Source organism: Panthera pardus, unplaced genomic scaffold (assembly GCF_024362965.1).
Source record: "Panthera pardus isolate Hobbes unplaced genomic scaffold, ASM2436296v1 HiC_scaffold_6, whole genome shotgun sequence".
NCBI classification, from domain to species: domain Eukaryota; kingdom Metazoa; phylum Chordata; class Mammalia; order Carnivora; family Felidae; genus Panthera; species Panthera pardus.
In genome coordinates, this window is record NW_026526991.1 from 124751747 (window position 1) to 124772336 (window position 20590).

At 40.0% G+C, this 20590-nt stretch overlaps 1 protein-coding gene across 1 annotated transcript in view; it reads right to left on the reverse strand.

Moving 5' to 3' along the window:
- Positions 1 to 19507, reverse strand: part of TMEM236 (transmembrane protein 236) — a 35565-nt gene extending 16058 nt beyond the window's left edge. Inside the window, exons 1-3 of the mRNA XM_019460650.2 lie at positions 19113 to 19507; positions 7704 to 7776; positions 3641 to 3782 (exon numbers count right to left, since the gene is read on the reverse strand). Of these exons, the coding sequence (XP_019316195.1) occupies positions 3641 to 3782; positions 7704 to 7776; positions 19113 to 19369 (472 nt within the window). The 5' untranslated portion in view covers positions 19370 to 19507. The remainder of the gene's footprint in view (positions 1 to 3640; positions 3783 to 7703; positions 7777 to 19112) is intronic.
- Between the last annotated feature and the right edge of the window lie 1083 nt (positions 19508 to 20590).

Here is a 20590-nt window from a genome sequence, read left to right on the forward strand (position 1 = left end):
CCGCTCTGTAGGTTTCCGAAGTTTACTACTTGAGAAACAAACAGTGGCTGGTTTTAAGAAGGCAGCTTTCACCTCAACAATAGATTTTTCCATTCAGACTGTGAAATCCAACTGGTTATTTTTGCCCATTTATTACATGCAGTCCTGAGTTTCTTAAGGCCCAATCTTCCTTCTGTGTAGAAAGCCTTCTTCACCATATCTGCCTAAACTCCTACAAATCCCAGATATTCCCTTTAGTATTTTTCTGACCTCCGACACCTTAGATAAAATATTTCTTCACGTGTAGCCCCATAGTACTTTAACTATGATACTCTACTCTACCACTTATAACATGGTGCTTGAGGCAGGCTTAGGCTGTTCAAGTGAGTCCCTACAGGTAGAACTGAAACTTTGCGTCCAACTATTGACTTGTTTGTGTGTCTGTTTGCATTCGTGGGTTTTTATGGAGGTTAAGGAATCTGGGTGGGGGCAAAGGGAACCTAATAGTGACCATGATTTGGGGTTCAGACAATATAGGTTAAGACTGATGTAAGGAGAAACTAGGATATTCCCTGGGAGGCAAGTCATAGCAGGATGAAAAGTGTTTAGAACACAGAGTCAGGCAAGAGTGGTGGGAAAATAGCAGGCCAAGTTGTTTGTGTGTAAGAATGACGAATGGAAAAAAAGCAGGAGCGATGGAATATTCAGCAGTCTGGACCAATAAATGAGACCACAGGAGACTCACCTTAGTTCTGGGAGAGGGAACAATATGGAAGAGGAAGAAAGATGGGGGCCCAGTCATTCATTGGTTGGGACTGAGCTAACAAAATTCAAATAGAAATACCCACATACTAATATGAGCTGGGGACATTCAGGCGATATACTGTATTCTTACTATTTGTTCCCAAGACTGGGACTTGCCATTATTAGGTATGACATCTGCGAGACTGCCATGCATCAGAGATCTAGGTACCAGAAAATATTCCCGTGTGAGGCCCAGGCTATGTGAAATAATGCATGGACATGTTCTGACATGATCATCACTTGATACTGAGATATTTCAACTGGTAACAGAAAGTTAGTGGAAAGGACTCCTTGATCCCGTTAAGCCTGCTTTAAGCATGAGCACTTTTTTTTAAAAATATAGAATAACTTGTATTTAAAATTTTAGTAAAGGAAAAGCTACACAAAGATCAAGCTTCTGTAGCTTGGAATTAAGGCGGATGGGATGGCACAAGGGGGTCCATAAATCCAAGCACTGCAGATTACCTTAGTTTCCTCTACTATAGGATCATGGCTGTTACAAGTTGACCGATGGGTATGCCTTTCAAACTCTCTGGACCGAGCACAATATATTACCTTTCCCAACCTTTTCTAAAGGGAGCCAAATGTTTTTAAAGCTCATTCACCACCCACCCCTACCCAACCTCTTGGATTCTAAAGTACCACATGCAACAACAGCAGATTTTTAGCCTACTGGTTTATGTTCAGACTCACGTATTACAATTTACATGTTTATGACTTTCTGTATTAAGTTCCAGAGGATAAATGATAACACTCCCTAAATTCAAAGCTCACATAATCCATTTTGTTAGTATGCATGTTTAAAATGAGTAAAGGGGACTATTTGAGTTCAAAAGCTTGCACAAAAATTAAATGCATGTATAATTAATATTTGCAAAGGTGTTTTGAGTGAATGCTAGTTTTTTAAAGTGGGACTTTATTAAAGGGTAGAGCTATTCAACCAGACATTAGCCTGCTCAAGTTTGGGCAGTGAAGAGCTCAAGAAGGAGGCTCTTCAAATAAGAAAAAGCAACTGTATAAAATGTTCTCAGGTCTTATCTCCAAGACTGACTTCTTTGGGGTTTTCTTGTGTCAATGCTCAGTGTCATTGTCATTTCTGGATACAGAGAAAATTCTCCTTTAACAACCAAACTCATCACTTAAAATATAACTTGTTCCAAAAAATGTAATGTACATTTTTTATTTTAATTTTTTATTTCAGAGATAGAACGAGAACAGGGGAGAAAAGCAGAGGGGAGGGGGAGAGAGAGAGAGAGAGAGAGAGAGAGAGAGAGAGAGAGAGAGAATCCCAAGTGGGCTTCACACTCAGCATGGAGCCCAATGCAGTGCTCGATCCCACCACCCTGGGATCATTACCTGAGCCAAACCAAGAGTCGGACTATCAACCCACTGATCCCAGATGCCCTTACATGTACATTTTTTTAAAAAGAGAATGTTCATGGGGCGCCTGGGTGGCTCAGTCGGTTAAGTGTCCGACTTTGGCTCAGGTCACGATCTCGCGGTTCATGAGTTCAAGCCCCGCGTCGGGCTCTGTGCTGACAGCTCAGAACCTGGAGCCTGTTTCAGATCTGTGTCTCCCTCTCTCTCTCTCTCTGACCCTCCCCCGTTCATGCTGTCTCTCTCTGTCTCAAAAATAAATAAACGTTAAAAAAAAAAAGAGAGAGAATGTTCACTAAGAACTTACACAGAATGTTCACATTAACATGGAAGGTTATTAACACAGAAGAATTTTTAAAAACAATCCATTTTCAAGATAGGTTTGCATTCAGAAGGAATCTAGAGAAGTAGCAGAGAAAGTGGCAATTCCCAAATCTCCTCAGTTTGAGATAAATACCCTGGACTCTGGAGGGCAGATGTAACTTGAGGGTACCTTTTCCTCATTAGATGGCCACTAGCTGCCTGCCACCTTAGCTACCTTGTCACCTGTATTATGTTAAACATAACAACCATCGTCTCCCACCTAAGGACAAAGTGCAAAATATGAAGCTCAGAATCTCAGATTTCCTGGTGGCCTCCAGCTCAGTTTTATTTTTCAATTTGAGGAGTAAGAGTGACCGGAAGGGTGGTGGCTCATGACCCATAAGTGATTCTCTGGTCTTTTCCTTCCTGGAGGTAGGAATCATCTCTATTACTCTCCAGAATTCCCCTGTGACTCACTCGCTTTAACCCATCCACCCCACCAGGAAGTGATTCGACAAAACCTACCCACTTCACGTATAAAATCTTGGTCATCCAATAACGATAGCATACACATATTATAAATTATCACATGAAATTAAGTGAAAGTTGAAGAAATTTAAGATCAACTGAACAAAATACTCAATTAACAAAGTATCTTTTTTTTTTTAAGACCAACCTATATTTAGTTTTGACTGATCCCTTTGGAGGAATGTGGTATATCTTGGTTTTGGTAGTGTGATCTTTAGCTTTTTGACAATGTGCAATTAAAAACACATAATTCTCTAGGACATAACGTCAGTAGTCACATTAATTTATATCAAAGATATCCAAAACTATATTTATTCATCTAAACTGAAAGGTTTTAAGGTTTCTAAAAATCTAAATCTATAATAATTTACTTAGATTATTTTCTTGCTAGAGTAAACATTAAGGTTTTTCTTATTAAATATTTGCTAAGTTTATTAATTTATCAGTACTACCAAAATACAAATAAGAATAACTATTTAGCTATCAAAGTAGTTTTTAAAATAATTATATTTAGATATCTCCATTTCTAATCTTCTAACTGTAATGTTAGAGGTAAGAAAAGGTATGATAAACATGTCAACAAATGGGTGACAGAAAGGTAAACAGTATGTCAAACTTTTAAAAATATTACATTTAAAAGAATACTTACATTTTTGCCACCTTCTAAGAGAATATATCCTGAGTTTTTCAATAATATCCACCACAATCAAGGAAGTCAGAACCAGAGAAACTGGCAGATCAGGTAAGGTATCAGGTAAGATATCCGCAGAACCATTAATACTCTTTTGAACCTGTTTTCAGAAAACCATTTAGAAGCATTACTTCTTTTGTACTGTCTTTGTTTAAAATTCTTTTAATAGTCTGGAAGCAACATTAAATTAATTACAAAGACATTTACTAAAAGACTAGAAGCTTGATTTCCAGCTTTTCAGGTAATCAATCCCATTGGCTGTTGAAGGATTTGTAAAGATGTAATAAAGATTCTTATCAATGGAAGAGCTTTCAGTTCAAGAGAGAGCTTGGTAAATACGCACCAAAATATAATAGCAGGCTCCTGGTAATGGTGGGATGGGCAATTTCTTCCAACCCTACTGCTAAGCAGAGCCTCTGAGAGTGCCTACGTCAAAGAATTAGGGGGATAGATATTGGAGTTCAGGGTCCTCCAAGAAGAGAGAGCCCAGGTAAACCCAGCCAGGTTTTGGGAGACTTCCTTCATCTGATTATGGTATCTACATAAAAACTTATGGCAAGCATCATATTAGTGGTGATATGTTAAGAGTTTTTCCTCTGAGATCTGGAAGATGACGAAAGTGCCACCATGATCAATTCTATGCAACGCTGTACTAGAAGTCCTAGCCAGTGTAATGAGGCAAGAGAAAGAAATAAACACTGATCAATTCTATGCAACACTGTACTAGAGGTCCTAGCCAGTGTAATGAAGCTAGAGAAAGAAATAAACACTGCAAGTATTGGAAAAAAAATAAATATATATCATTATTCATAGACTATATAATTGTATATGGGGAAAATCTCCATATGCAATAAAGGGAAAATGAGACTAAAAAAAATGATACCATTCAATGCAACCTCAATCAAAATTCAAAGTTTTTGTGGAAAATGAGAAGCTGATTCTAAAATCCATATAGAAATAAAAAGGACAAGGCATTTAGATGAAAAAGATATAAAGATTTACTCTTGGAAATATGAAGAGCCATTGTAAAACTACAAGAATTAAGTCAGTGTGGTATTGGCATAGGCATATAAAAGTAGGCAGTGGACAAAACAGAAGGCTTGAAATAGACCATGTATATATACAGAGTGATTTATAACAGAAGCAGCAGTGCAGAGAAATGCGGGAAGACAGACTTTCTAATAAATAGTGCTCAGTGCATTGGATGCTATTTGGAGGTAAAAAACGGACTCCTTACTGCACAACATATACAAATATTAGCTTCAGATGGATTGTGAATCTAAAAGAAAATGGCAGGGGCACCTCGGTGGCTCAGTTGGTTAAGTGTCCAACTTCGGCTCAGGTCATGATCTCATGGTTCATGGGTTCAAGCCCCACATCAGGCTCGCTGCTATCAACGCAGAGCCCGCTTCAGACCTTCTGTCCCCTTCTCTCTCTGCCCCTTCCCTGCTTGTGCTCTTGCTCTCTCTCTAAAATAAACATTTTTTAAAAATTAAAAAAAGAAAAAGAAAAGAAAATGGTAAAACATATAGGCTTCAAAGTATAATATAGGGGAATAGCTTCAGGACTTTGAGGGTCAGATTCGCAGTACGACAAAATCTCTTTACGTTGCCAAAATTACTATATCCATGAAAAAAAAAAAAAACCACTGGTAAATTGGACTGTTTTTAAATTAAGAACTCTTCACCCAAAATACCATTAAAATATTAAGTCACAAAGTGTGAATATACTTGCAATATATAAAATCAAAAAGGGCTTGAGATCTGAATATATTAAAAACTTCTGAATTGATTTTAAAAAGATAAGTAACACGATAGGGAAAAAACGGCAAGGTGAAAAAAGTGCTCAATTTCATTAATTTTTTTGATGTTTATTTATTTATTTATTGGGCGAGGGGAGCGGGCATAGAGAGAGAATCCCAAGTAAGCTTCATGCTGTCAGCGCAGAGTTCTTCGCGGGGCTTGATCTCACAAATTGTGAGATCATGACCTAAGCCGAGATCAAGAGCTTAACCAAATGAGCCACCCAGGTGCCCCTTAATTTCAGTATATTGGGGAATGACAATTTAAAACTATAATGAGATTCAAGAATATATGCCCAACAGAATGGCTAAAAGACTTAGAATGTAAGGCTAGCTAGAATATGCAGCAACGGGTATGCTCATTCTCTGCTAGCATTAAGTCTAAATTAGTAGAATCTCTTTGGGAAACTGGCATTTTCTGCTACAGTTGAACCTCTGAATATCTATGTCCCATCAGTTATACTCCTGCACATTAAATGAAATTCTTGCATACGTGCATCAATAGACATACTCAAAGATGTTCACAGCAGCATTATTTATAATAGCCAAAACCGGAAACAACTGAAGTGGGCATCAGAGGCAGAAGTGATAAATAAATTGTAACGTATTCACACAATGAAATGAATGAATTCACTCCACAGAATGAAAACGATGGAATACCATTGTACACAAAAGCCTGAATGACCCACACTTGTGAGAAAAAGAAGCCAGACACATATTAGGTAGATAGAAGAGAGATAAATGACAGATATAGATAGAGAGAGAGAGAGATAGAAAGGTATATAATTTTATCCCCAATTATAAAAAATTCAAAACAGACAAACCAATCTATGGAATTAGAAGTTAAGATAGAAATCATTGCAAAAAACATAGGGGTGGCTTTTAGGGAACTAGCAAAGCTTTATTTTTTGACCCTGAGTAGTGTTTACACAGGGATTGCTTTGTGGTATTACATTAATATTGTATATCGTATGTTTTATGCACTTTCTGATTTGTGTGTCACACTTGAGTAAAAAATTAAACAAAAGAAGGAAAAAAGCAATAGTGGGTAAGGACGTAATAGAAAAGAATCAAAAAGGGCAATCATACTACAAATGTATCATCATTTTAGGATAATAGGTTTCCTTAAAAGGTTGTACGCTAGATGGGGGGAAGGTTGTACACTGAATTTTTAAAGGGAACCTCCTACATGCTTTACAGAGTCTTTTGGGAGGAGGGAGGAGAAAATGATAAATCTAGATTAAAATATTCACATATTGCTGTTTGATGCAAAGCACATCTATAGAGCCTTCCAAGGTTATTCTATACATTCACAGACTGTCCAAATGTAGCATCTAGGACACATTCTAACAATCATGTATTTCTCATGACGTCATACACTACCCAGGACTCCCTCCCCTCGTGACACCTATCATAGCTATTCTAATAGCCGACTGTTTTTCTCTCTACTATCAATAAGCAATTACTCAAGGCCAGAGACTCTCACATTTCCAGAGTGTTGTTATCTCATTACCCAGCACAGTGCCTGGCATGTGATATGCACTTAATAACTACTTACTTGACATATAGATAAAATATGAAGTACTTTAATTTTTTCACTTTGGAGACGTGAAAATTACATCTTTCACAGCATTGTGCAAATTAATAAGGTTAACAGGGCATTCTTCTTTGAACTTGTCAGATAATAAAATTCTCACAGCCTGAAAGTTCTGCCTCTAATATTACTGTCCTGTAGATGCCTGTCTATCAGAATCCTTTTGAAGCTGCATTTAGTCAAAACATAAAGTCAAGCTTATTTTCAAATAAATCTCATGTGCAAATCCTTAGACAATGGATATATTATTAAAGGTCTGAGAACGTGACGTGTATTCCCTCTGGATATTGTTTAGAACTGAGGACACTCGAAAAACATTAGGTGAAAAGCGGCAAATGTGAATCCACTTTTAAATTCCTTGCTTTTTTATGATCTTGGAATAACGTTCCTCTCTTTCACACACACACATAGAAGATATTTTTTTTTAATTGGTTGCTAGACCTTCTTTCACAATCACAGAGGGGGAAAAGTGATCTTAGTACTTTAAATATTCATATTGCAGCTTGGAAGAAGACTGGATAGAATAAACTTTAGGAAAAATTTCGGGCACACCGTTCTATAATATTCCGGTAATAGAGGAAATTTTAAAATCTCAAAATCTTGCAGAATGAAGAAAAAATCCATACCTCAGTCCCTGCGATAGAAAAGCTGAAGCTGGGAAGTGTGGTGAGTATAACACACATCATCATAACAGGTCTCCTAGCAAAGGACAAAAAATAAGCAAAAGCAATAATGTACAAGATCAACAGTTCCGGTTACATTTTGCTAATTTAGCAGTTCCTGTTCCATTCATCTCTCATTTTTCTAAGAAGCTACTACTTCCCTATTTCCATTTCCCAAATGTTTCAGTATGGCAAAGGGGAACACATGCAAAACCCAGAATATTTTCTAGAACAAAGGTTCACCACCTTTGTTCCAGAAAAAATAACTAGCCAGCCATGGACTTCCAAAGAGCATCACCGTGCAAGACAAATGACATTCAACATTTCCATAATTCCATAACTGGAATCCTGCCAAAAAGTTTCAGCTCTGGTGACCAACTGAAAAAAAGAATGTGACTTTTTTTTTTTCTCCATGTTTGTTTATTTACTTTGAGGGGAGGAGGGGCAGAGAGGGAATCCCAAGCAGGCTCCAGGCTCAGTGCCACACCCAACACTGGGCTCTATCCCATGACTGCAAGATCAGGACCTGAGCTGATATCAAGAGTTGGATGCTGAACCGACTGAGCCACCCAGGCACCCCAAGGGCATGCCTTTCTTAAGTTATATTATACCCTATCATAACATTGATTTTTTTTTTTAAAGAAGACATTTAGAGATGCTGTACCAAGAATGCCTTCATTTAAAAAAAAAAAATTAATGTTTATTTACTTTTGAGAGAGAGAGAGACAGAGTGTGAGCGGGAGAGGGGCAGAGAGAGAGGGAGACACAGAATCTGCAGCAGGCTCCAGGCTCTGAGCTGTCAGCACAGAGCCTGACGTGGGGCTCAAACTCACGAACTGCGAGATCATGACCTGAGCTGAAGTCGGACGCTTAACCGACTGAGCCACCTAGGCACCCCACCAAGAATGATTTCAAATGAAAACATGTGGATATTTCTTACTTGAACTAAAAAAAAAATCGTGTGATATATATATATATATATATATATATATATATCACACGATTTTTCACACTGGTTTTTGGACCACTGGTTTTTTTCACAGTGGTTTTTGGACCACTTCTTAAAGCCTTCATGAACAATTAATCAAATAGTTATTGAGATATAATACTTTATGACTCTATATCATAATATCTTATGACAGAAAGAATTAAAATGCTCACTTAGCATTATTAATTGATAGGAAGACAAAAGATGCTCAAAGCTTTTCTATGATGAAATATTTACATTTCTGTTCCTTAAATACACATTTTACTAATTACACTTATATGATAATGTGTTTCGAAGTACAAAAAGTGCTGAACTCTTTCAAATAACTAACGATTTCTCCTTGGTCCTGCCATGCTTCTGTTAATCCCATCCTTGTCTTAGATGTTCTAGGTATAGACATAAGTTAGAGGGCAGGATAGACCCGTCTCCTAGCCAGACTCAGTACGACCTGCTAAAACCAGAGGTACAATGGGGTTTTTGAGAGGTAGCTTTGCCTCCTTTTCTGGTCCCAGATCCAGGTTCCTGCAGCACCTGGCTCTGGCTGGAGCCTTCATGGAGCCCTCTTCTTCTCAGCTTGTGCTCTAAAAGATGAGAGTGCCCCAGGGATTACTCCTGCACCTCCTCCTTATGCCTAATTGTCTCAAGCAATCCCATGGCTTTAATTTTATTTTAATGTTTATTTTTATTTGAGAGAGAGAGAGAGAAAGAGTGGGGAAGGGGCAGAAAGAGAGAGGGTGACACACAATGCAAAGCAGGCTTCAGGCTCTCAGCTGTCAGCACAGAGCCCAACACAGGGCTTGAACTTATGAACTGTGAGATCATGACCTGAGCCGAAATCAGACACTTAACTGACTGAGCCACCCAGGTGCCCCTCCCATGGCTCTAAATATCAACCACTTACCCAGGACTTCCATATATATACATAGACATAGATATAGACACAGACATAGACATTTTTTTTTTTTTTTTAGCTCTGGGGTTGTATGCCCAACTCTGGCACCTTCACTTGGGTGTCTAATGGGCAACCCAGATTTAACATGCCTGAACAAAGACCTCACATCCCTGTTCCAATCATCAAATGCTCTCTGGTTTACTGCAAGTAGATTTACTGAAAGTACGTGTCACATCCATCCTTCGCTAACATCATAGCTCATTTACCATCATGTCTCATCTCCAAGAATTTCCTATCCAGTTTCCTGTTAATATTTCTATTCTTGCCTAGCAACGTTTTCTCCATAGAGCCAACTGTTATATTTTTAAAATGTAAAACACATCTTATCACTGCCCTGCTCAAAAATCTCCAACGATAAGGGGTGGGGTGAATGAGGAGTTAGTGTTGAGTGGAGACAAGAATGAAGACGAAAAGGTTCTGTGGACGGATGGTGGTGATGGAACAACAGTGTGAATGAGTTTAATGCCACTGATACGTACACTTAAAAGTGGTTAAGTTGGTAAATTGTGCTACGTGTATTTCACACAAAGTACACACATCTTTGCATCTTACATATTTTTTAAAAATCTCCAGTGGGTAAGCAATGTAACCGGAACAAATTTGAAACCTATTGCCCGAGCCTACATGTTCTACATGACGTGGTTTCTCTTCTTTCTCCTACTCTCTTTCTCACTTAGAATGACTTTCCTCTCCCTGAAACCCCACTTAACTCCAGCCATACTGGCTTTCTGGTTGTGTCATGATCACATCAAGCTTGCCTCATCTTCAAGTTGTACACTGTCTCTACCTTCTGCCAGATGCCCCCCATTCCTGGATCTTCCATGTTGGAGCCCGGTTGTCATTCCAAATCATATATATCTGCGGCCTTATGACCACCTGAAGTTCTGCTGATTATTTCTTGTTTATTGTTTCACACATTCCTCTTTGCTGATCCTCAAAGTAAGTTCCGTGGAGGCGGGAAATTTATCCGAATGGTCTCACTACATTATCTCCACTAGCTAAAACCACGTTTTTGGAGCCTTTTTTTGTGCAGTGAGACTTCTGAGAATCTGGTAAATCCGATGGACCTTTTTCAAAACAGATTTCTTTTTAAACAAAAACAGAGCAATTATGTTGAAATACAGTATTCCAAATTCTTTTAAAAATTTTATACAGGGATATATGTGCCCATCTATGAACACGTTGTCTCCTTATCTTCTTTGGAATGCTCAAGAGCTAGTGGAAACTGAAATCATTCATAATGTCAAGGTAGCGAAGATCATTAGCCATATTAAGAAGTATCTGCAACAATTGTAATGTGGTATGAAAAGATCTAACATATATGATATGAAAAGATCTACTTAATGAAGTTATTAGGTTCTGGTACTTGTAGTGTGCTTTGTTACCAACATGCAAAATGGAAAGAAATGCTAGTTTTCAGTTAGAGGCTACAGGGAAAATGAAGATGCAACCTGTTTCTAATCCAAGTTCTGCATCTTATGTATCCAGAAATAATGATAATCTGTATTTTAAAATCTTGACTTACTGCTAACATAGATTTATTATAATTTATTAATAAGTGTTGTGGGTTAAATTATGTTCCTCCCCAAAGATTATGTTCAAGTTTCAACTCCTGGTACCTTACAGTGTAACCTTATCTGGAAATACGGTCTTTCCAGAGCTAGTAAGTTAAAATGAGGTCATTAAGGTGGGCCCTCATCCAACACGACTGGTGTCCTTATTAAAAGGGAAAATTTGGAGAATGTACAGAGGGGGGATTATGTGAAGAAACGCAGGAAGACACCATGTGACGATGAAGGCAGAGATCAATCAGGGTGACGCATCTGTAAGCCAAGGAACGCCAGAGTGCCGGTGAACCACCAGCCCTCAAAAGGAACCAACGGACACTTCGATCTCAAGACGACTAGCCTCCAGAACAGGGACACAACACATTTGTCACCCAGTACTTTGCTATGGCTATGCTACAAAACTAACACAGAGCTTGCTCTACAGGTAGGGGGTACTACTGGTAACAAATACCTAAAAATGTGGAAGTGGCTTTGGAACAGGGTAATGGGTAATCTAGAAGAGTCTGAAGACACATGATAGAAACAGGCTGGACTGCCTAGAAGAGACTGTTAGAAAAATATGGGCATTACAGGAGATTCTGGTGAAAGCTAGGAGAGAAAAAGAGGAGAGATGTAGAAAAGCCTCTAACAATCTTAGAGAATACGTGCATTGTCCCAAACAGAAATGCTACAAACGTGAATGTTCAAGGTGTTTCTGGTGAAGTCTCAGGCAGAAAGGAGGACCATGTTGTTGGCAACTGGAGGAAAGGTGATCCTTTCTAGAAAGTGGCAGAGGGGTGCCTGGGTGGCTCAGTCGGTTGGGCGTCTGACTTCAGCTCAGGTCATGATCTAGTGGTCCATGAGTTCGAGCCCCACGTTGGGCTCTGTGTTGACAGCTCAGAGCCTGGAGCCTGTTTCAGATTCTGTGTCTCCCTCTCTCTCTGACCTTCCCCCATTCATGCTCTGTCTCTGTCTCAAAAATAAATAAACGTTAACAAAAATTTTTTTTTAAAAAGAAAGTGGCAGAACTTTGGCTGAACTGTGTTCTGCTGGGTAGAAAATAGAACCCACAGTCGACGAACTGTGATATTTAGCTGAGATTTCTCAGATATTTAGCTGAGATTTCTAAGCAAAACACTGAAGGCACTGCTGATGATAGCAAAATACAAGAGGACAGGAATAAATTGACGAAGGAATTGTTAGGCAAAAAGGAACCAGAACTTAGTAAAATATAAGAGGAGAGAGAGAGATAAATTGAAGAAGGAATCGTTAAGCAAAAAGGAACCAGAACTTGAAGACTTGGATATTTCTCAGTCTACCCATATTGTAGAAAATGAAAGGGTGTGTTCTAGAGAGGATACTAAGGGTGTGCCTTGTGAACCCAATCACCTATCTCAGCAGAAATACTGGCACTGCCAGCTTGGACTAAAGGGGGACAGAGATGGGACAAAAGGAAGGAAGGCTGTTAGACTTCTGGGATGCAACAGGCAGGAAATGGGCTGGTGGGGCTACTTGGCTGTGAATGTGCATTATCCTCTGAGATGGCTCTAGGGGACTGAGAGGCTCCACTGCAGGCCCAGAGGCTCCCTCCTTAGACCCAGAGGCCAGGAAAGGAAAGGCTCTCCCATCCTGAGGGCAGAACATCCAGCCACAGAGGATTATTGTCAAGCCTTACAATTTAGTGACATTTGCCCCGCTAGGTTTCAGTGAATCTATTCTGCATGTGGGAAGAACATGAATTTGGGGGAGGGCCAGAGGGCAGACTGTCACAGGTTGAATTATGTTCCCCTAAAAGAGACATGTTGAAGTCCCAACCTCCTAGTACCTCAGAATGGGAATGTATTTGGAAATAGTGTTTCCAGAGGCAATAAGTTAACAATTAGGGTGGGCCCTAATGCAACAGGACTGGTGTCCTTATGAAAAGGGAAAATTGGGAGACAGATACGCACAGAGGAAAGACTATGTGAGGAGATACACGGAGGAACACTATGCGACGATGAAGGTAGATATCAGGGTGATGCGTCTGTAAGCTAAAGAATGCTAAAGAGTGCCAGCAAACGACCAGAAGCTGGGAGAGAGGCCTGGGACGGATTCTCCCAACAGCCCTCGAAGGAACCAACCAACACCGTGATCTCAGATTTCTAACGCCCACAAGTGGGAGACAATACATGTCTATCATTTAAGCCCCCACGTTTGTGGTAGTTTGCAACGGCAATCCTAGGAAATCTATACAATGAAATTTATGCTGGAAATGCCACAGACACATCTTTGAAGGGGGACTCACGCTAAGGCTAGTGCAAGGCTTCAATGAGAGCACAACACGGCTGAGGAGAAGGACCTGTAGACATGGTGTAAGTCCGGATGGAAGATGAGTTAGGGCACTACAGAGCTCTGTGCGTGTCTGTAGTAAAGCATCAGGAAGAAGGTCTCCCCCAGGAGTAGGCCCACGAAGAAAGACCTGAGTTCAAGCCACGGTGAGTTAAAGATTCCTATTTGTGCGGCAAGAATTCTGACCATGAGATTTCTCACAGGGAAAGCACAGGGAACGGAATGCATCAGATAATAACTTGGGAAACCACTCTGCTCAGAAACTCCTAAACATTCTCGATCGCTAGCTCTTCAAGTCAAGGCTTCCTTCCTTGTCTTTCAAGGCTTCCCACAATCTGCCATTAACTTCCCAACAAAAAACACTAACCCCAGTGAGCTCATGCAACAAGCCAAGTTCTGCATTCATCCATTCACCCACTCATCCAAGCCCTTGTTAAATGTGTGAACTACACTCAGTTGTAAGGACAGAAAGACACGTAAGGCACAGTCTGGCTTTATGGCACTTATAGGCTCAGGAAGTTGCCTAAGCACAAGATGAGGTAACCGTGTGACAAGAGCAAGTTTTTCTAGGAGTTTTAGTCTCAGTTATGAGACTCCGTTATGAAAGTGACACTGTTATAGTTGAAGTCAATACCTCACACCAATAGCTGCATCAACAGGACAGCTGGGTATCAATGAGATCATGTCTGGACATTAACAAGCCAGTCATCATCCCAAGGAAATATGCAAAAGGGAAAAAGGTCCAGAAATCACAGGACAAGAATACCTGATAAAGCCTGGACACTGGAGAAGAGAAGACTTCGCAGACTGCCATGGGACGTAGTTGAGATGTGTATACTTTTAAACATTTGAAAAACGTTCATATAGACACAGTGAGCTCAGGAAAGTCACCTCAGGAGACACGGTTTTGGGACTGATCATCATATAAGTGGCATTTTATATTATGAGCCAATGAGAGTACTTGCAAAGCAATAAAAAGGGAAAAATGGGGCAGGGGGAAATGGATAGAGCTCCTGCCCATGGCCAAATTCACTGGCATATAAAGGGAGGGCAGGGGCGCCTGGGTGGCTCAGTCAGTTAAGCTTCAGACTTCGTCTCAGGTCATGATCTCATGGTTTGTGGGTTCTAGCCCTGCGTCAGGCTCTGTGCTGACAGCTCAGAGCCTGGAGCCTGCTTCCAATTCTGTGCCTCCCTCTCTTTCTGCCCCTCCCCCACTCGCACTCTGTCTCTCAAAAATAAATAAACATTAAAAAATTTAAAAAAAGTTTTAAATAAGAGGTCCATTGTCTACCCGCATCGTAAGAAAGAGTGTCGTAGAACTCTCAGGTGCCTTCGAGCTTTAGGATTCTATGGTATAATGCCAATACCATTGTACAAGCAAGGGGAAGAGTCGATTTTTAAGGGGCAGGACTGATGTGCAGAAAACATTTTTCATGAAGATTTTTACTCTGTCAACAAGGACTGCAAAGGAAGGGGGATGGGGAAAAGAAGCAAAGGACAAGACACCAGCTGGTGAAGGCTACCAGAGCCCCAGCATCAGTGAAGAAAATGTTCTTCATTCTTCCCTGAACAAAACCATCAGGACAAATGATGTGACATCGGACTTGAATGTATGAAAATGTGGGGAACCATGGCCATGTATGATGGCCCTGGAAGTTAGTGCCTCACTGGGGTGAAGAAAACAGTCATGGAGAACACAGAGGTGATGCCAGAGACACTAAAGAGGGAGAATTAATGGAATTTGGTGACTTATTGCACAAAGTGGGAGAGAAAAGCACGTGTAAATATACTCTTTCTGATTTACTGGATACGGTGGGGCAAGGAAGAAAAAGCCTGTAGTCAAGTATCGGAAAATCATTGCTACTGAGTAGTTAAGGAGAGGAGAGTCCACTGGGAGACATGGGAGTGCTGTTAAGCGCCCATGTTTAGTTCACGGTGATTAACGGATGACCTTCCCGGGACTGAAAAGGGCAAGCTCTACTTCCTTCAGTTTATCCAGCCCGTCCGGCAGTGCCCAGATGTGATTCGTGCTGTGCACATGCCCTGTGTGTGCCACTGTGGAACAGTAAGGTGTTCAAGAGACCAGGCTGTGGAGACAGACCCCCCTGAAGTCAGCGTGGGCTCACGGCTCATTTGCTGGGATATATAATTTGGTGTGTTTGTAAATAGCTTTTCCTCATTCCTCAAATCATCTCCCTAGCCTATTACGAATTAAGACAGGCATCCCTGAAAAGAAACAATCATTCTAAAGAGAATGAGGAAGTGTCCCACAAAAGTAAAGAGCACTGGATTAAAGTTCAGGCTCTACTGTTGATTTAGTGTGTATGTCTTAAGCTCTCTGACACTGTTTCCTTCCTTACAAAATAGGAATTATATCCCTTGGTCAACCTCGTAACCCTGGTGTGCAGGTCAACTGAAAAAATAAAACATAATAGCACTGTATATATGCCAAATGCTCTATAAGATATTCGTTGATATCACGCTATTGGCCTTCATTTTTCTCGAAGGATAAAAGAGACCTCCAAGATTTTCTAAGTTCAAAGAGTATCACTGATGGCATATAATTTTCTTCAGTTTAATCAGCTTTATCATCAGTTCTACTATTTCTTATTTGGAGGATTAAACAAGATCATGTTTTAAATGGAAATACTAAATTCAGCCTGAGGTAATAACAATAATATGCACTGAATCCTTCCTATGTGCCAGGTATTACGCTTGGAACTTTATCTGCATAATCTTATTCCGTTTCTTAAAACGGCACTCAGGTGAAAAACCGAGGTTGTCCCCATTTTGCTCACGAGACAATTACAATTCAAAGAACTTAAGTAACTCATACAAGTCCTCGCAGTCAATGTCAAAGCTGGGATTTGAACTCAGGTCCGCACCTCTTAGCTGTGTGGCCAGGACATACACTCTACTAGCTGGGTAACTCATTCTCTCCTAAATACCAGATTCATGGGGCTAACAATGCCCATAGGAACCTACAGTAAGAGACAGCAATATGACAGCGCTCATGAATGAGGCTATGAGGAAATAATTTCACAGTTTCACTGAAATTACAGATAACCTATAGTGTATCTATTTAGAACACCTGGGGCCAGCCACACCTGCAAAGGAAAATGAAAGGCCAGAAGAGTGTTTCCCTGAAGAATTCACTGAAAGATGTAATTGGGACAGCCCAGGACATGTTAGCCCAAGGGGGACACGTGAACCAGATTTATAAAGCAGAACGTGCACTGGAAAGTAGAAATAAATGAAGGACCACACTGCCTTCCTTACTCTCAAATGCCTCCAGTAGATTCGGACCTTGTCACTCAAAGAGGCAGTTTAGGACAGTGGCTGAAATACCAAATATGGAGTCAGAAGGACAGAGGTCCAAAGTCTCGTCCTCTCACTCACTAGTTATTGACCAGGGAAGTTGCATAACCCTTCTCTGATAATAAGTTTCCCTTTGGGAATAATAATGATAAAATCATGAAAATAACTCCCTCACAAGATGGTATAGAAGGAAATGAAATTCACATGTAAATCTCTAAGCACATACGTGATCAGTAAAGAAGCAGTTATAACTTAATGATGATGATGATGGTAATAACTGATATGGAAGGTTTGCTGCCTGAATGATATTCAGAACCTAGGATCCTAGAGGTTTGAGTCAATGGCAAAAAAAAAAAAAAAAAAAAAAAAAAAAGAATCAAGGAGTGCCTTCCGGGGCTGGAGTAAACTAATAGAAAGCCACTGGTCATTTGGGTGTTCCATTCTTCCCTCAAAACTCCCAGCCCAGCCAGGAGTCCTGGACAGTCAAAGCAACTCCTAGGTGATATGAGGAGTGGAGGGCCCAGCTGAACTCCAATTCCACTTGACAGATATCCTGAGGATTCGGGTCAAGGTTTGGAAAATCCTTAAACTGCACCATAAACGCGGTGTAAACCAAATGGTTTACTTCCGGAAACCCTTCAAGATCTTTGCCCTCGGGGAACTGAAAGTCCCCCCGGGCAAGTTTCATGGAGCCACATCCTAAATCAACACCTAAAGGACCTCTTGAACTCCACACTTCGGCTCTCCAGGTCTGCATCCTCCCAACAGTATTTCTAGCTAGATTTCCGTATCTATTATTTTTACATTTCTGCCCTTGTTAAAATCTCTGCTGCTTGCTTTTCAAGTGGGTTGATGTTGTTTGACTTTAAAATAAAAGATCAGCCTGAAAGAAGGGTTAACTTATCAAAGAAAACTAAGAAGTCTTAGATGAGTAGAAATCTGATCTAAAGTTCCAAAAGGGGAATGCCTGGGTGGCTTAGTCAGTTAAGCATCTGACTCTAGATTTTGGCTCAGGTCATGATCGCAGAGTTCTTGAGTTCGAGCCCCACATGGGGCTCTGTGCTGTCACTGCAGAGCCTGCTTGGGATATTCTCTCTTCCTCTCTCTCTCTCTGCCTTCCCCCCACTTGTGCTCTCCCCCCACTCTCTCTAAATAAATAAATAAACTTAAAAAAATAGTGGCATCTGGGTGGCTCAGTCAGTTAAGCATCTGACTTCAGCTTAGGTCATGATCTTACAGGTTGTGAGTTGAGCCCCACTTTAGGCTCTGTGCTGACAGCTCAGAGCCTGAAGCCTGCTTCGGATTCTGTGTTTGCCTCTCTCTCACTCTCACTCTGTCTCTCCCTCTCTCAAAAATAAATAAACACTAAATTAAAAAAAAATTTTTAAATAAATAAATATCTGAAAGGAAAAATATCTTAGTATCTGAAATAATTTGTACTCAATACAGGCGATACAACATTAGCTAAACTGTTAAGTTAAAGCAACATTAGATCTTAATTTATTTAAAATATTTCTGTATTATTATTGAAATAGTCCCCCCCACCACCAGGGTAAAAAAATTTACTAACATAGTAAAGTATTATTTTTAAAAATCTAAACGAAGGAACTGGGTGCTATATGTAAGCAATGAACCATGGGAATCTACCCCCAAAACTAAGAGCACACTTTACACACTGTATGTTAGTCAATTTGACGATAAATTATATTTAAAATAATAATAACAATAAAAAATCTAAGCAAAGGAACCAGTTAAAAATCTCAGTTGGCTAAAGGCCAAAGGATGCTTCAGACCCTAAAAACAATGCAATTAGACATTTCAAAATAGACATTACTTTGTTTCGTAAAGTAATGTAAATGTTTGTAAAAGTAAAATTCCATATTATCATTCTATAATTAAGATTTCTATAAATTAGCTGTGATAACTTTATGCAATTCAGTGTAAAAAGGAATTAGGGCCAACATATAGTACTCAGGGTATCATAGACTCATGCTAACTACAAACTTACGAATACATGTAATTTGTTGCTAACAGGCAGTAAAAAAGGCCCCTATAAAAATATAGAAGATACCATAATATCAATACAATTATAGAAATGGTGACAATGACTTCTCATTAATCATAATGTGCATATACATTATGTACATTTGTGCTATGCTAACATCCCTACACGTAGCACCTGAGAAATTCTCTATGAAAGCATCACAGAGATTCCTTGCTTTAAGAATCCTTTTACTTACCATCCTTTAATTTTTTTGGAAAAGGCATGCTTCCTGTATAAGAGAACTTTTATGGGAACCCAAATCAGCAGAGTCACTGAAGCCACATAGGCAATCGAACAGGAAACAATCAGCCAATAATGTGTTTTCTCAGGGTTCCCCGTCGTTGTTTGATAGGTGGTGGCAAACTGTTCCACAATGACAAGCGTGGGAATGGAGAAAGCAGCAAACTCGAAAAGCTCAAAAACCAGGAGCTTGATCAGTTTTCCAGAAACCATCCTGAGGAAGGGCAAGCTGCTGAAGATCAAACACTCCCCCTTTGATGGCCAGCAGCATATGGACACAGATACTCAACGACGATTAAGTTCCTTGTACCGAAATCACCAACCGGTGACTTTTTATTCTTTTATTGACCCTCATATGGTTCAATGATCTTCCAGCTTAACAAGCAAGGTCTCTTAAAGAAACAGAACAGTTGTGGAAATGACCACTTAATGTGTTTGCACAGCCATTATTCAGGGTCAAATGAACTTCTGAATGTTTTCGAGGCACTGGTGAAAAAGCAAGTCTTTGTAGCTTTGATTGCTAATTTGAGCACAGAGAAAAATTTATGCAATATTTAAACACCTGTTAAGTAGAACCACCAGAATCACCTAATTTTAGACTTAAAGGAGAAGAAGAGCTGTAATCCAATCCCCTATTTTTATATCTAAGCAAATCCAGGCAAAAAGAGATACCCCAAACCTGTGTCTTCATCGTAGAAGACTACCCCTCGCTTTCCTTCAAAGTGCTTTGAGAAGGGAGTTTGGATTCACATTGCCAACCTCCTAACCACACTTTTTCCTGGTACTTGAACTATTGATTCTTGCATATAAATTGCCACTGTGGCACAGGTTAACATTTTTATTTTGCTGGTCAGGAAACGAACACGGTGATGTTAGAAACCTGTTATCAGGATTAACATATTAACAGCAGCCTATATCGAGTCCAAAAGCATATCAAATATTTAAAAGGCAACAATCATCTCCATGAATATCCTTCCTTCCAAAACTTTTGAGCTCCTATGACGAGCACTTTGCTTTTGTTAGGTGCTGGGGTGTGAAGGTAGGTGAAGGACAGTAGGTTTCTGCCCTAAAAATGCTCACAACCCAGTGGAGAAAAGAAACCCATGAACAACCAAAATAACTGAGGTCAGAAGTATAACGTAAATGCTATGGTAACTTAACGCAGAGAACTTCCTCTTCGGGCTGTGTGAAGGGGAGGGAAAGAGAAGGATGAGGAGGCAGGTTTTGGGGCATCAGTGACATTCCAGATCCACACACACACACACACAAAAGACAGGAGGCCATAGTGGTTCTGAGAATCTGGTGTCGTGTGGCAGGAAGTAGGGACAGGTGATGTTAGGATTGGCTTTGAGTCGGAATGTAAACATTCCATGAACGATTTTGGTGTGGGGTGGTGTGTGTGTGTGTGTGTGTGTGGCAGGCAGTGAAAAAGCA